This window comes from Gadus chalcogrammus, chromosome 5 (genome assembly GCF_026213295.1).
Source record: "Gadus chalcogrammus isolate NIFS_2021 chromosome 5, NIFS_Gcha_1.0, whole genome shotgun sequence".
In the NCBI taxonomy this organism is placed as follows: domain Eukaryota; kingdom Metazoa; phylum Chordata; class Actinopteri; order Gadiformes; family Gadidae; genus Gadus; species Gadus chalcogrammus.
Genome location: NC_079416.1, coordinates 12790573 through 12803830, shown reverse-complemented (window position 1 = coordinate 12803830; position 13258 = coordinate 12790573). Strand labels below are relative to the sequence as shown.

The window sequence follows — 13258 nt, the reverse complement described above, 5'->3', positions numbered from 1 at the left end:
TTGTCAGAACTGGTTTATTAGAGTTCAGAAAAACGAATCACCGCTATTAAATCTAAACACCATTACAAAATACAGTTAGTGTTCTCAGTCCAAGACGGTAAGAGGAAACGATTCACCAAGGTAGGGAAGAGTAGGGGTCCAACTTAACCTCACAATACTGTGTTAAGAGGAACTTGATGGAAGATGTTATTAGAACTATGAAGGGAGCAGTCCTTAAAACATAATTGATATAAAATCAGTAGTTTGTAAATAATCTTCAAAGCAGACACATTTTTTGTTCACAGTTGAACTCCCTTTTATAATTAAAAAGCAAAATGGAATGTGCCTATTCAGCTGACAATCTGGACTGGGAACTCGATGCAGAACAGATCTTTGCCTTCGTCATCCTTTAGTTCCCACTCCACCAAAAGCTTTATCTGCGAGAAAAAGTTTGTGAACAGCGTTTTAGTAAATTACAAAAACTGAAGCGAGTGCGACAAAGGGGAAACGATACAATGTCTTCAGCAGGCGCTGACCAAAGTGGGCTGCATAGCAGACCAAAAGGTCTTAAAGACCACAAGTCATGTTAGTATCACAAGATGCATTAGCACATATAACAATCACTGTTCACTTACGGAGGGATATTCTGTTTTAACGGGTAGGTCATTCACATAGTGGTAGTTTGTCTCCTTCTGAATGGGGCATGCAATTCCAGATTTGCAGCCGTCTTGGATTGGAATAGGAAAGGGGATGGGAACGCCAGCAATGACCCCATGGACAATGGCTTTGCTGGTCTGGCTTTCCACAGCTGTAAAACAAGAGTAGGGAAAGAAGTGATCAGTTTGATCACAATCATGTTGGCCCGTTTACATATCTGAAAGACCTTTCCCTACTTACCACTGCTGAAAGTCACATTGACGCTGTAAGACTGTCCTTTATGTAGCTGGCATGGCTGATTAGGGCAGGGTTTAATGTCTACCATCGAAACCTTTCCAACAGCTGATCCTGGAAAATAATATTCACACATCCCGTTGAAGCACGTGAACATTTGAGGGATGCTGAGTCAAGTCTTTTTGCTTTTTGAGAACTGCAGTAGGTTTACTCATCGTGTCAGCTGCTTTGATAGTTAAATGCACGTTCGTGGGCAACCAGGTACATCTTGACACAGGTGCAACTGTTCAAATATAATTTAAACCTACTTCATCACCTCAGCTCTTAACGTAGAGAGCCTTTTATGGATCAATATGCTCTGAGAAAATGTCCAATGTCTGTTAAAGGGTTTTTCTAAACCCTTTAACACAAAAAGTCCACATTGGAATCATTGAATCATCAAATTAACGTTTTGTACAAACGAGCTCCTCAGCATAATAAAAATAAAGATTTACTGAAGAAACTTACCACAGTCGTGATATTTGACGGGCTCCGCACAGGTGAACGCGATAAGGGACACCCACACGATACACGCAGTTCGGAAATCCATTGTTCGTGGTTGGTTCTAAAATAAAAAATCGATATCGTGGTTGATGAATGTCCCAGTTATAGAAGACAGAGAGGGACTCACCTACATTCAACAGCCGACCATAAGTAACGTTTATCAAGGGTGTGTTTGTTCACACTACTGGCGTTACTGGTGGTGGGGTTGTACAAACGAACTTTACTTTGTTATAAATAGACAAGCAAGTTGTAATTGTATATATAGGTTTACGAACGAGTAAAATTTTGGTCAATTAACTTACCTCGCAAAATGCTTCCGCTTTTGAGGAACAACACTCTCTGGTCAACGCTTCTTATGAGTCTCTGTCACGCGACCCCGGTGACTCCCTCCTCTGTGCTGGTTGGTTGGTTTTTTTACTCCATATTTCAGGCGTCGGCGAATGGGCGGCGCGGCGGTTGTAGGAAACGCCTATTTTCGAGTGACTGGCCTTGTAACGAATCGAGTGATTTGTATCTGACCTACGCAATGCTGAGCATGAATTTATACCCAATACCGTGGTTTCTATCCGACTGACAACACGTAGAACCAATCATGTACTCTACTCTGTTTCACAAAGTCAACTCTGTCCTCAAAGGGTGGGACTGTTGTTATGAAAGATGTCATTCGTTAGGGCTGCGATGATAATTGCGTCAAAGGCGAGAGTACTGGACTTTGCGAGGTAAAGTTCATTGAATAAACCAATACAACAATTTGGTAATGTCATGCTACATTAATATTATTATATACGATTACGTTGATCGACTGTTTACTAGCTACAGCTTAGCAAGCGTTAGCTAGTTGTTCCGGGGTCAGGACAACTCCTCTAGAAAGGACAACCCATATCCACGAATCGTCATTCTAAAACCTGGTTTATTCCTTGGATGTGTTCTAGGGCTACATCTCGTCTCAGCGGCGTCCAAGTGAGTCAGCCAATGGTGAAATGTTGCCCCCAGCCCCGGATTCCTCACACAGAAGGTCTCAGGGGATACAGCAGCACCGCCGCGCAGTTGGAACCGGCGATGCCCTCCTCAGCCGATGAAGGAGTGAAGCTCAGCGCATCATGCGTAAAGGTGAGGACATACCCGAAGTAATAAGAGCACACTGGGATAAAGCAACGTTAAGGATGTCTTTACCTTGAAGGCCATTCGTCTGTTAGGCCATTCGTCTTTTAGGCCATTTGTAGGAGGATTTAAACATCGCAGTCGCTCTTCATGTATTTATTTAAGTATCAGAAGTGATTGAGCATATTGATTTTTCCTTTATCCAGCGGCTCAAGGAGATCATGGAGAAGGGAGAGTATCTGAGGATCCATGTGGAAGGAGGGGGCTGTTCAGGGTTCCAGTACAAGTTCTCCGTCGACCAAAACAGGGATGAGGATGACAGGTAAAATACGTCAGATGACCAGATGTTTCTCTCCTTGGATGACGAATGGTCAACTATTTTCTCACCCCCGTACCACCTATTCATTGCTGCAACATCGTCTCTCCCTAGGGTGTTTGAGCAGGACGGGGTGGGAGTCATCGTGGACCAAGACAGCCTGGAGTTTGTGAAGGGGTCGACCCTGGACTATACCAACGAGCTGATCCGAGCCGCTTTCCAAATGCAGAAGAATCCACAGGCCGACCACGGCTGCTCATGTGGCAGCTCCTTCTCTGTGAAGTTATGAGACCAGAGATTTGAATACAGTGTTCACCAAGCATACTCTTCACTTGGCCGCATCCAACAGTACAGATCCCATACCTATTGGCAACACTGGCCAAAGTAGAATATGTTGTTTATTGAAGTTAATATTGAGTGTGATATTTTATTATGTAAAATGTATAAAAATAATTATATATGAAATATATTTAAATACATATTATCTTTTTCCTCCTAAATACCATCTTTGACTTATTTGTTAATTGTTATGTGTGTGCTTGTGTATTTATGTATGAAGGAAAGGGTGAAGGTATTAGTTTAGACAGGCCTACGTATCATAGATATAGTTATTATACTTTGGATTAGAGCACTTTTCAGCATTTCGGCATTTCTTAACATTAATTAGGTATTTCTCCTTTGTAAATACACTACCTACTTATCAATATATTTTCACCAAACTTTAGATATATTTTTTTAATTAATTATTCTGGAAGTGTATATGAGTCCATTTAAATTGGCATGTTGTAGCTCACTCTAAAGCTCAATAGTGTTCATTGTTTTTTTTAATCTTTTTTTATTAAATTAGTATTTAAGAAAACATCTCACAAAATATACAAAAACAATATCTACAAATGATATTTACATTGGTGCAATGAAAAACAAGGTATGCAGAAACAACTTGTTCATTAGACATAATACAAAGGGCAAAATGTTTTGCACCTTTTCATATTTCCTCTATGATAAAACATTCAAGTTAAGCAATATATCTTTTACACATTTCACATCACCAGTTTCAACAATGACACTCGGGAGTGGGGGGGAAGAGTCACGCTTTAAAAACAAAAGCACAACAATAATACACCATAGCAGCACACTGAAAAGTGACCCAAGAGAAATGCAACAGTGTCGTGGAAAAAAAGTAACTTGTAACTTCTTTGTTTTTCTTAGGAGTTTGGTCAGACAGATTGTCCTTCAGTTAGCCATGCACACCCACATCACCACCAACATATCCCCAAGAACCAGTTCAAAACACAATGGAGGTGTGTGGGGGGGGGGGGTTACTATTACAAGCTACAGGACGGCTAAACACACATAGTCACTCACTGGTGGGGGGGGGGGCGGGTTGAGGTTCAACTATTATCAATAACACAGTCACATGAACAAACCACTGGGTGGAGGGGGGGACACAGTGACCAGGTCAGTTGAACAGTGCATAGTATGCTTTGGCATGCTGACATCCAGAACATAACCGTGGATGTTACATTCAGGAGGAAGGCCACGAGAGTTTCAAATACTTGGTAAAAAAAAAAGCAATTCACATCGTGAAACCAAGTGCATGGTCCGACAGAGTCAAAGGAATGATGACATTAGAAAAGTAATAACCGAATGCATCACCTCATGTAGATTTAAGGCTTAGTCAGTTGCTACATGTTTTCTGAAATGGCATCGTCAGTCAAGCCGCTCTTACTTTGAAAAATAAAAATCATAAAACACGTTTAAAAGACATTTTGTTTGTTCGAGAGAAATACTTTAGATCGCCCTCTATCCATGGTGAGAACTGATGAGACTTGCACCTAGTATACTCTTTCACTTTTTGTTTTCTGAGGCAGTAAGTCAGGTCAGGTCTTCTGTCATGGATAGCTGCCACATCTGTTCTCCGTCCTAGCCTACAGGGCGAGGGTCCATGCTTCACCTGGAGACTCGTCACGGGAGAACGATCCACTGTTGTTGTTGTTATCCTCAGTGAGGGGCGTGGACACACCTCCAGACAAACAGGCTGGACATAGGGAGTACAAAAGGTTAATTCAGGTTAATTTCACCCAGATAAATTTCAGAATTTCTCCCAGGGGTTGATGTGTGTAGAGGTTGTCATCACTAGGGGATTAAGTCTGAAGGGTCATACCTCCGGTCGTCCCCGCCCGCGCTGACCACGTAGCGATCCCCGTTTGTGAAACGGGCGTTGGTCAGATGAGCCGAGTGGCCCAAGTAGCGTTTGTGTTTCGCCTAACAAAGAAACCAAAACCAGGATTAAATAATACTAATACATTTTCCCTATGTAACTATATATCTCATAATATAGCATATGCTGTCAATACTGTCCGTCTCAACTCGCGATATTTTCACATTTATGTATAATGCTATAATGATGTCCTTAAATTTCGTACTAAGTTAATCAGTACTATCTATTAACTGATGTTATCCTCAAGTCATCTCATTCATCAGACGCTGAAGGTTGAGTAGCTATTAGTTGCCTTACATCAGCACTATCAAATCAACATTCCCCAGAGAGGTACTCACAAATTTCTCTGGACACGGGAAGTCAAACAGCTTGACCATCCCAAAGTCGTCGCCTGTGACGACGTTGAGGCCCGAGTGGGACACGCAGGCACAGGTGACGTCCGCCTTGTCCGTATTCCGGGACCAGATCCCGATTACCTCATCCCCGAGCACACTAAGCACAAGGACCCAAACGTGAACATGAAGATGACCGGCTAAAGCATCTGCTAAATGCCCTAAATGTAAAATGTAAATGTAAGATGATGTCATCCCATCTCTCCCGTCCCAGGCCCATGACTAAAGCATAACCCCATAACGACCACACCGTAACCATGGCTGCTCACCTTGTCCACGTGGCCCAGGTTATCCTGTCGATGTGGATCTGCTCCGTGACCTGCTTCCCCGACGGCACCTCGTACACCAGTCTTTTATAAGCTCCTGTGGAGACCTGGGGGCCGTGCAGAAGATAAGAGATTGCGATAGTCCCAAGACCAGCTGGCGAACGCGTATTGTTCTGGAGCACTTTCAGTTTTCAGGATTTTCGAGTGGCGTTCAACTAAATTCCTCCGGACACAAATGGATAGACTTATAACCAATCAGAGAAACTAAACTTAATTCATCAACCTCTGATCGACTATTGGGAAATACAATTGGCCAGGCACTAGATTAACAGCTGTGATTGGCCAGATGGCCAGAGCAAATCTGGGTAACATTGTGATGGGCATAAGCCCCGCACAGTGAAGGCCTATCTCTGCGGCGTGTATGCGATACCTGGACGTAGCAGCTGTCAGCGGAGAAGTCCATCTGCATGACGAAGCTGGGTATGTCTCTGCAGCAGTTGATGCGGTTGAGCTGCGGCCCGAGAGTCAGGTCGTAGAAATCCACCGCACTCTCGGTGGAACCCACAGCCAGGTACCGGGAGTCTGGACTGAAACTGCAGAGAAAACCGACATCATTTGACATCATCGGGTCAAATAAAAAAGGCTGTGTCTCGGAGATTTTCCAATACCACTTTTTCCTTCCCGATACGGGTATCGGCCGATACCGAGTATATAGCGATACAGAACTGGCATTGTAACTACTAGTAGCACTAATATTGAAGGGTTCTCTAACAACGACAGCAATGTATAGTCGGTTCACTTACTGCCGACACATTCTATTTCAGAAGTTGATCATAGAGATCAGAGACGACGCGTTTCCCATTTGGGCTTTCCAACATTATATATATATTTTTTCTTTAACATTAACAAATGCAGCATAACATCGTAGTGTACCATCACAGTCTAGTCACTTGATGGTATCGGTTTGGCTAATAGACTTGCGTATTCGCCGAAACCCAACGCTAAATTTTTGCCAGTATCGGAGGTGTTTCCAATATTGGTATCGTCATCGGAACTCCATTGTTTTCTGCCGCTCCTGGTGGTCCGGCTGGGGAACGTACCGGATGTCCTGGATGGGGGAGCGGCGGTCCCTCTTCTTGCCCCAGATCTTGAGCGAGGCCACCAGCAGGATGATAAACTCCCCGTTCTTCATGCCGATGGCCACCATGTCCCCCTCGGGGCTGTAGCTCACGGCCCGCGCCGGGTGACCCAGGTTCACCTTGTTCAGCATCTTCTGTTTCCCCCAAGACAAAAGGCCAACATTTGCACAGAATGCCCGTTGTGTGTTTGTATGAACGTACCATCATCAGTAACCCATACTGGTAACCCTTTACAATATGGGTGCATTAATTAACCATTCATTTACATTAGTTAATGTAGTATTAAGCATTAACTAACAACTAACGACCAGTCAATTGACAGTGAATTAATGTTTAGGGGGGCGCCGGCTGACCTTCTCCGGGATGTCCCAGAGGCGCACGGTGCCGTCCTCTGCGGCGGACAGGAACACGTCCCTGGAGGGGTGGGTGCCCACGCCCCAGATGGGCCCGTCCATGTGGCCGTTCACCAGGATGTTGCACGCCGCGTTCTTCTCCCCCACCTCGATGATCTCTGCGTTCCGCGTGCCCACCAGGATCTTTCCCTACAAGACGGAGGAGGGGGTGAGCGTCGCATCGGAGAACCGCAACCGTGGCAGCAATGACACGACTAGACCTAAATCTGAATGAATAGTTTACCTTCCCCCTGCACACGGAGCGGACACAGTCTATGATCTGTCCCGTCTCCAGGCGGAAGGCCCTGCAGCGCTTCAGCTCCTGGTCCCACAGCTTCAGAGCACCCCCCTCCTTAGACCTGCACGGACACACAGGCACCTCAGCCGTCAGAACCACGGACAGACGGGCACCTCAGCCGTCAGAACCCTGGACGACCAGGGCTGAAACAAACCATGCGCTCACTGTTGATTCATCTGCCGACTATAAGAGCTGAACGTGGTGGCTATGAATTTATTCACTTGGTAATTATTTGAGGACCTGAGACAGACGCAAACCCAGGGCCACCGCTCCCCATACGCAGAGTACGCAGAGCGTAGGGCACCAGGTACCTAGCGGGGGCCCCCAAAATTAAGGTTGCTAAAAGAGAAAGACCCAGACCAATTTATGATAAATTATGCTTAGGGCCCACAAAAGCTAAGCAGCGGGCATGTGCAAACCACAAACCAAAGCAAACCAAAGGTCTGCAATTAAGAAGTCATAAGCAGCAAATAAAGACTTCTTACCACCATCAATGTATATCATTCAAGCACTAACAATATCACTTTAAGTGTCAATACAATATGGTACATAATGGGATCTTATTGAATGTCCAGTACCTGTGTGTGTATGCGCGTGTGTATGTGTGTGTGTGTATGTGTGTGTGTGTGTGTGTGTGTGTGTGTGTGTGTGTGGTGTGTGTGGTGTGTGTGTGTGTGTGTGTGTGTGTGTGTGTGTGTGTGTGTGTGTGTGTGTGTGTGTGTGTGAGTGAGTGAGTCAGTGAGAGACAGAGAGCGGTACTCACGGTCTCTCCTTGCCCCCGGTGACGATGAGGCCATCCCTCAGGGTGGTGTACATGGTGAACACCGGCCCAGTATGGGCCTTGGCCACTACTCTCACTAGAATGTGTTCCTTCCACACACACACATCCCCACTAATGGTACCTGTAAAGGTCAAGTTATTCTGAAAAGAAAACAAACCTGCACTAATCTACTGACCTACAAGAGCAGGGCAAGCATTGCAACAACAACATCAACAGCAAAGTGACAGGAGGGCATTCGCATCGGAGCATAATGGATCAGTTAGCATGTGACAAAGACACTCAAGCCAAAAGTATCATCTTATATAATACCAAAGCATGGGTAAATCTCGATCCTGATCGGTCAATAACTTTCCAAGGGTGAGCATTATTTATCATGGGCGGACACCACTGCTAACGGTTCAAAAACAAATGGAGGAATACATTCATTTCAACGGATTAAGTCCATCATAAACCGATAACATTATAGATAAAGTAGCTTATATCTAACCATTGTTTGTGACCGAGGTATAAGATGAATAGACCAGTGTGTGAGGTTCCGTTATTGGATTATTAGAACATAATCATAATAACATAATGTATGACGGGGGGCTGAGCGACCCAAGCCAAGCAGAGGTTGCTTACAACCGCCAAAGCCTTTTTGACTCCTGAGATGGATCTCGACATCTCCCTCGTTGTGTGATGTAACGTGTATGTGATGTGGGATAAGAGAAGCGACTTACGGCCCCAAACGCCACCGACAGCATGGTCTGCATGCGGGCGTCCTCGATGGTGCTCAGCACCCCCTTCTTGCTGAGCAGCGCGCGGCCCGCCAGCGTCCAGAAGCGCACGTGTTTGATCCCCACCGACACGAAGTGGGTGTCCGAGTCCGGCCGGAACTCGGCCACGAAGATCCTCTGGGTGTGGCCCTGCCGGGTGGCCACCTTGGCGCCTGTGGAGACATGCACCGTGAGACCTGAGTTTCCCTGCAGTGTGAGGGGTGTTACTAAGGCAGTGTCAAACACTTAATCCCAAATGACACTTTGGTCTCAGTGTATGCATTCGTAGCAGGCTTCAAAAGCAACCACTGATCACAGACTGATTATGACTCGGAATATTATACTTTTAGATGCATTTAAATAATATCGGACAATCAGGGTTTTAGGATGGCTAGTGTAGTGGGGTTGATCCCCAAAAGTCAGCAATCTCACTGCAGGCATCCTTGAGCAAGATATATAATCGCCACCTGCATCATGACATGTATATTTAATTCACTTTTGGGATAAAAGTGTCTGGTAAATGACCAAATAGTCAACATTGATTCAACACTGAAGGGACTTCAGCCTCCTTGGGTCAAGGGTATGGAGTGTGTGTGAGTGTGTCTGTGTGTGCTTGTGCCTGTGTGTGTGTGTGCGTGTGTGTGAATGTGTGTGTGTGTCCATCTGTTAGTGTGTGAATGTGTGAATGTGCGTGTTTGTGTTTTGTGTTGTGTGCATGTGTGTATGTGTTTTGTGTTGTGTGCATGTGTGTATGTGTGTTTTCATGTACATATACGTGTGCGTCTGTGCGCATGTGCACATGCGTGCGTGTGCGTGCTTGCATGGAGCAAGGGGGTGTGTGGTGTACACCCACCTTCCTGCCACTTCCAGATGGTGACGGTGTGTTCTGGGTCCAGGCCCACTGACAGCAGGAGTTTGCCCGTAGCGCTGAAGCTGACGGAGCACACCCCGCTGGAGTGGAAACAGCGCAGCACAGACAGCGTCTGCTTGGTCGTGGCGTCCCACACGTGGATGGACGGGGAGGTGGCTGGGATACAGAGAGGGAGGAGGACAGAAGAAACAAGACCATAAGAGTCAAGACCCGAAGAGTCAGGATCAGAAGAATCAAAACCAGATGAGTCAAGAACAGAGGAATCAAGAACAGAAGAGTCAAAACAAGAAGAATCAAGACCAGAAGAATCAAGAATAGAAGATCAAGAACAGAATAATCAAGAACAGAAGAATCAAGACCAGAAGAAACAAGAATAGATGATCAAGAACAGAAGAATCTAGACCAGGAGAATCAAGAATAGAAGATCAAGAACAGAAGAATCAAGACCAGGAGAATCAAGAATAGAAGATCAAGAACAGAAGAATCACGACCAGGGAATCAAGAATAGAAGATCAAGAACAGAAGAATCAAGACCAGGAGAATCAAGAATAGAAGAAGCAAAGAGAACAATAACAGAGGAATAAAGAACAGAAGATCAAGACCAGAAGAATCAAGAACAGAAGAATCAAGACCAGAAGAATTGTTTCTCAGGCCGGAGTATTTATTTATATTATTATATTAATTTATTTTAACAATGGACCCTGAGGTAAAGGACTGAACCCCATCACCATAGACTTATTTCGTTTTTTTTTTTTTTATTATCTAAATGATTTAAAATGTTTGCTTGTATGTATGTTAATTATGCCACACATTGGTCTCCAAGCCATCCCTGGATCCCCCACTCTGTGTTTCTTCTCAAGGTTTTTTCCTTACTAATTAGGTTTCTCTTGCCCTCTGGGGGGCTAGGGTTAGGGGGTGTTAAAGATATATGGCCTGTTAAGCCCTTTGAGACTGTAGCTGTGATTAAGGGCTATACAACTAAAATTGAATTGAATAAAATGTAATAAGTGTTGCTTGAAACTATTGTTGTAAGAGTTGGTTGAATTTCCAATATGTCGGCTTCATGAATAAACTTTTAAGTGGGAGCCTCTGAAAAATAAACCATTGGTGTGAATTGGCATTTAACACTGAACTATTCTAAAAGTTTTATTTTCCGAGCGTCATTTTCAATCCTTTTAATATATTTTAAAGGTAGTGATGACATAATGGAGGGCAGAAAAAAACACCCAAACGCCAGTAGATGGCAGTGTGTCAAAGGAATACAGTGTGTTACAAAGTGATCAGAATTATTGCATGAATATGAATTATTTTTAAACAAGGTGTCTTACCTGACATATCACCTGTGTCACCTGAACGTGTAAAAGAAACAATTATTCACAGGAGCGCGATAAACAATCTTCACACAAAATTCGTACATCATTAAACTCATCATTAAGACATGCAACACCAAACTATTCAGCCCTCAGGTGGGTCTGACTGCTACAAGACGTGAGGCTGGGTGGGCAATGTTTTGCAGTGGTCTGCCACCTCCCCTTCCCCACAGTGTAGAGTGTAGAGAGGGAGGAGGGGGGCTAGGGACAGGTGCGCCGGCCCCTCCCAGCCCGCGTACGTACCTACTTGGCCGGTCGCCACCACGTTGGGGAATTTGGGATGCTGATTGATGGTTAGGCACAGGATGTCGTCGCTATGTTCCACGTAGAAACTTTGGCAGGCTTGGAGGAAGAAACACACACGGCCACACACACGCACACAGGTGCACACACATGCACACGCACACATATGCACATATCGAAATGGGTGCACAACACATTCACGCATGCACACACGCGTACAAGCAGACACACGCGCGCAGACATGCACACACAGACACACAGACACACATACACGCACACACACAGACACACAGGTTAATGCATGATATTGTTTGAGTGTCAATGCTCTGTGGTGACTCATGATTTGGTGGCTAGGGTGTTATTTATATCCACGTCCCACTCACAGGTTGTTAGGTTGAGGACGATGCCGACGGAGGCTGTGTGATAGATGATATCGGCGCCTTCGTTCAGGTAGTGCACGTTATTGCGGCAGTCGTTGCCACGGTAACCAAACACCAGATCCAGCACCAGGTCCTGCGGGAACGCCGGAAAAAGACCACAGTCAGGGAGGTCAACGCCATGACAACACGACTGATATGAAGGGAGGACCATCTGTAGAGCCTGGTGCTCTCTGAGGAGGCTGTCTGGAGGTAATTTGCACGGTGGCCTTGGCAGTGGAAGGATAACTAGCAGTACAGCACCGGCACTTAACTCACTCTAACAGTCCTCTTTATTTTGCTTGTTTGTCTTTGTTCATCTATTCATATAAAATCCTATCATATGTATATATTTTTTTTTTCATCCAAATATATATACATAAAGAAAATCAAGATCACACCCATGAATCAAAATGGCCCATATTAATTGGTTTCCATCCAGAAAACGTGTGTACACGTGTACACGGGGAAAACAAGGAATTCATGGACCCTAATTCACCTCCTTGCCATCTTGGATCTAAACGCTCGCAGTGGTGGAACTGAATGCAGCTCGCACCCAGAAGCTAGAACCAAGATGGAGCCAGGACGGGGTTTGTGGGCCGGACCGGGACAAATCCTACGTCTCACCTCGACGGGCCTCTTTTTCTTCCCCACGTTGTTGGTCATGAGCTTCTCTGGTTGCGGCAGAGCCCGGCTGACTGGAGGTCTGAAAGAGACGCGTTGAACCATTCAGCTTTAGTCAACACCTTGCACTAGACATTTGTCTCAGATTATATGGAGAAGGCCTTCACAAACCAGCAACTACAATAATTCACTTTTAGAGTGCATGTCCCTTACCTTGACCCCCTTTATGGCAGCAAGACACAGAAAATAAAAAGTTTGAGAAAAAGGTACTTTGTTAACCACTTCACTGCTGCCCAGAAACCGATTACAATAAATGTACCGTTCAATGCCATACACAGTCTGAAAGAGCTTCTACAGCTACCAATAGTCTAGGGATGCAGTGTGCAAATAAATATTCTGGTGTAATATTGTCTAATAATAATACACAGCAATAGCTACATCGAAAGTAAGAAGTTGTCATCCGATCTACACACGTCATTTTAAAAAGAGATATATCCCCGAAAGTATATATGTATTATTATAATGACTTGAAATGCATGAGCTTACCTGACTACCCCCTGGCTTCAAGTGGAATTAAAGAAGGGTGCGGAACAGTGACAGATAAGACAGCCATTCAGGAGAGAAGAAAAGTCGAAGAGTCTACGTTATTAAAAAGGGTCG

General features: G+C 44.8%; 3 protein-coding genes across 3 annotated transcripts in view; 1 reads left to right on the top strand and 2 right to left on the bottom strand.

Annotated features, from left to right (window-relative positions):
* Positions 1-21: 21 nt before the first annotated feature.
* On the bottom strand, positions 22-1824 carry LOC130382835 (NPC intracellular cholesterol transporter 2-like). Its single transcript, XM_056590756.1, has 5 exons — positions 1716-1824; positions 1378-1474; positions 877-984; positions 615-787; positions 22-416 (listed from the first exon to the last, which is right to left on the bottom strand). The coding sequence occupies exons 2-5, from the start codon at positions 1457-1459 to the stop codon at positions 330-332; spliced, it is 450 nt and encodes a 149-aa protein (XP_056446731.1). The 5' UTR covers positions 1460-1474; positions 1716-1824; the 3' UTR covers positions 22-329.
* A 199-nt stretch (positions 1825-2023) lies between these two features.
* On the top strand, positions 2024-3563 carry isca2 (iron-sulfur cluster assembly 2). The gene is made up of 4 exons (XM_056590755.1): positions 2024-2132; positions 2346-2523; positions 2721-2836; positions 2945-3563. Exons 1-4 carry the CDS (start codon positions 2071-2073, stop codon positions 3117-3119), a joined length of 531 nt encoding a protein of 176 aa, XP_056446730.1. The 5' UTR covers positions 2024-2070; the 3' UTR covers positions 3120-3563.
* A 656-nt stretch (positions 3564-4219) lies between these two features.
* The window catches only part of eml5 (EMAP like 5), a 41915-nt gene continuing 32876 nt past the window's right edge, over positions 4220-13258 (bottom strand). Inside the window, exons 28-42 of the mRNA XM_056591252.1 lie at positions 12602-12680; positions 11942-12071; positions 11559-11657; positions 11274-11294; positions 9928-10101; positions 9039-9247; positions 8302-8459; positions 7485-7599; positions 7202-7390; positions 6810-6982; positions 6140-6302; positions 5713-5816; positions 5390-5543; positions 4995-5095; positions 4220-4868 (exon numbers count right to left, since the gene is read on the bottom strand). Coding sequence (XP_056447227.1) covers positions 4832-4868; positions 4995-5095; positions 5390-5543; positions 5713-5816; positions 6140-6302; positions 6810-6982; positions 7202-7390; positions 7485-7599; positions 8302-8459; positions 9039-9247; positions 9928-10101; positions 11274-11294; positions 11559-11657; positions 11942-12071; positions 12602-12680 — 1906 coding nt within the window. The 3' untranslated portion in view covers positions 4220-4831. The remainder of the gene's footprint in view (positions 4869-4994; positions 5096-5389; positions 5544-5712; positions 5817-6139; positions 6303-6809; positions 6983-7201; positions 7391-7484; positions 7600-8301; positions 8460-9038; positions 9248-9927; positions 10102-11273; positions 11295-11558; positions 11658-11941; positions 12072-12601; positions 12681-13258) is intronic.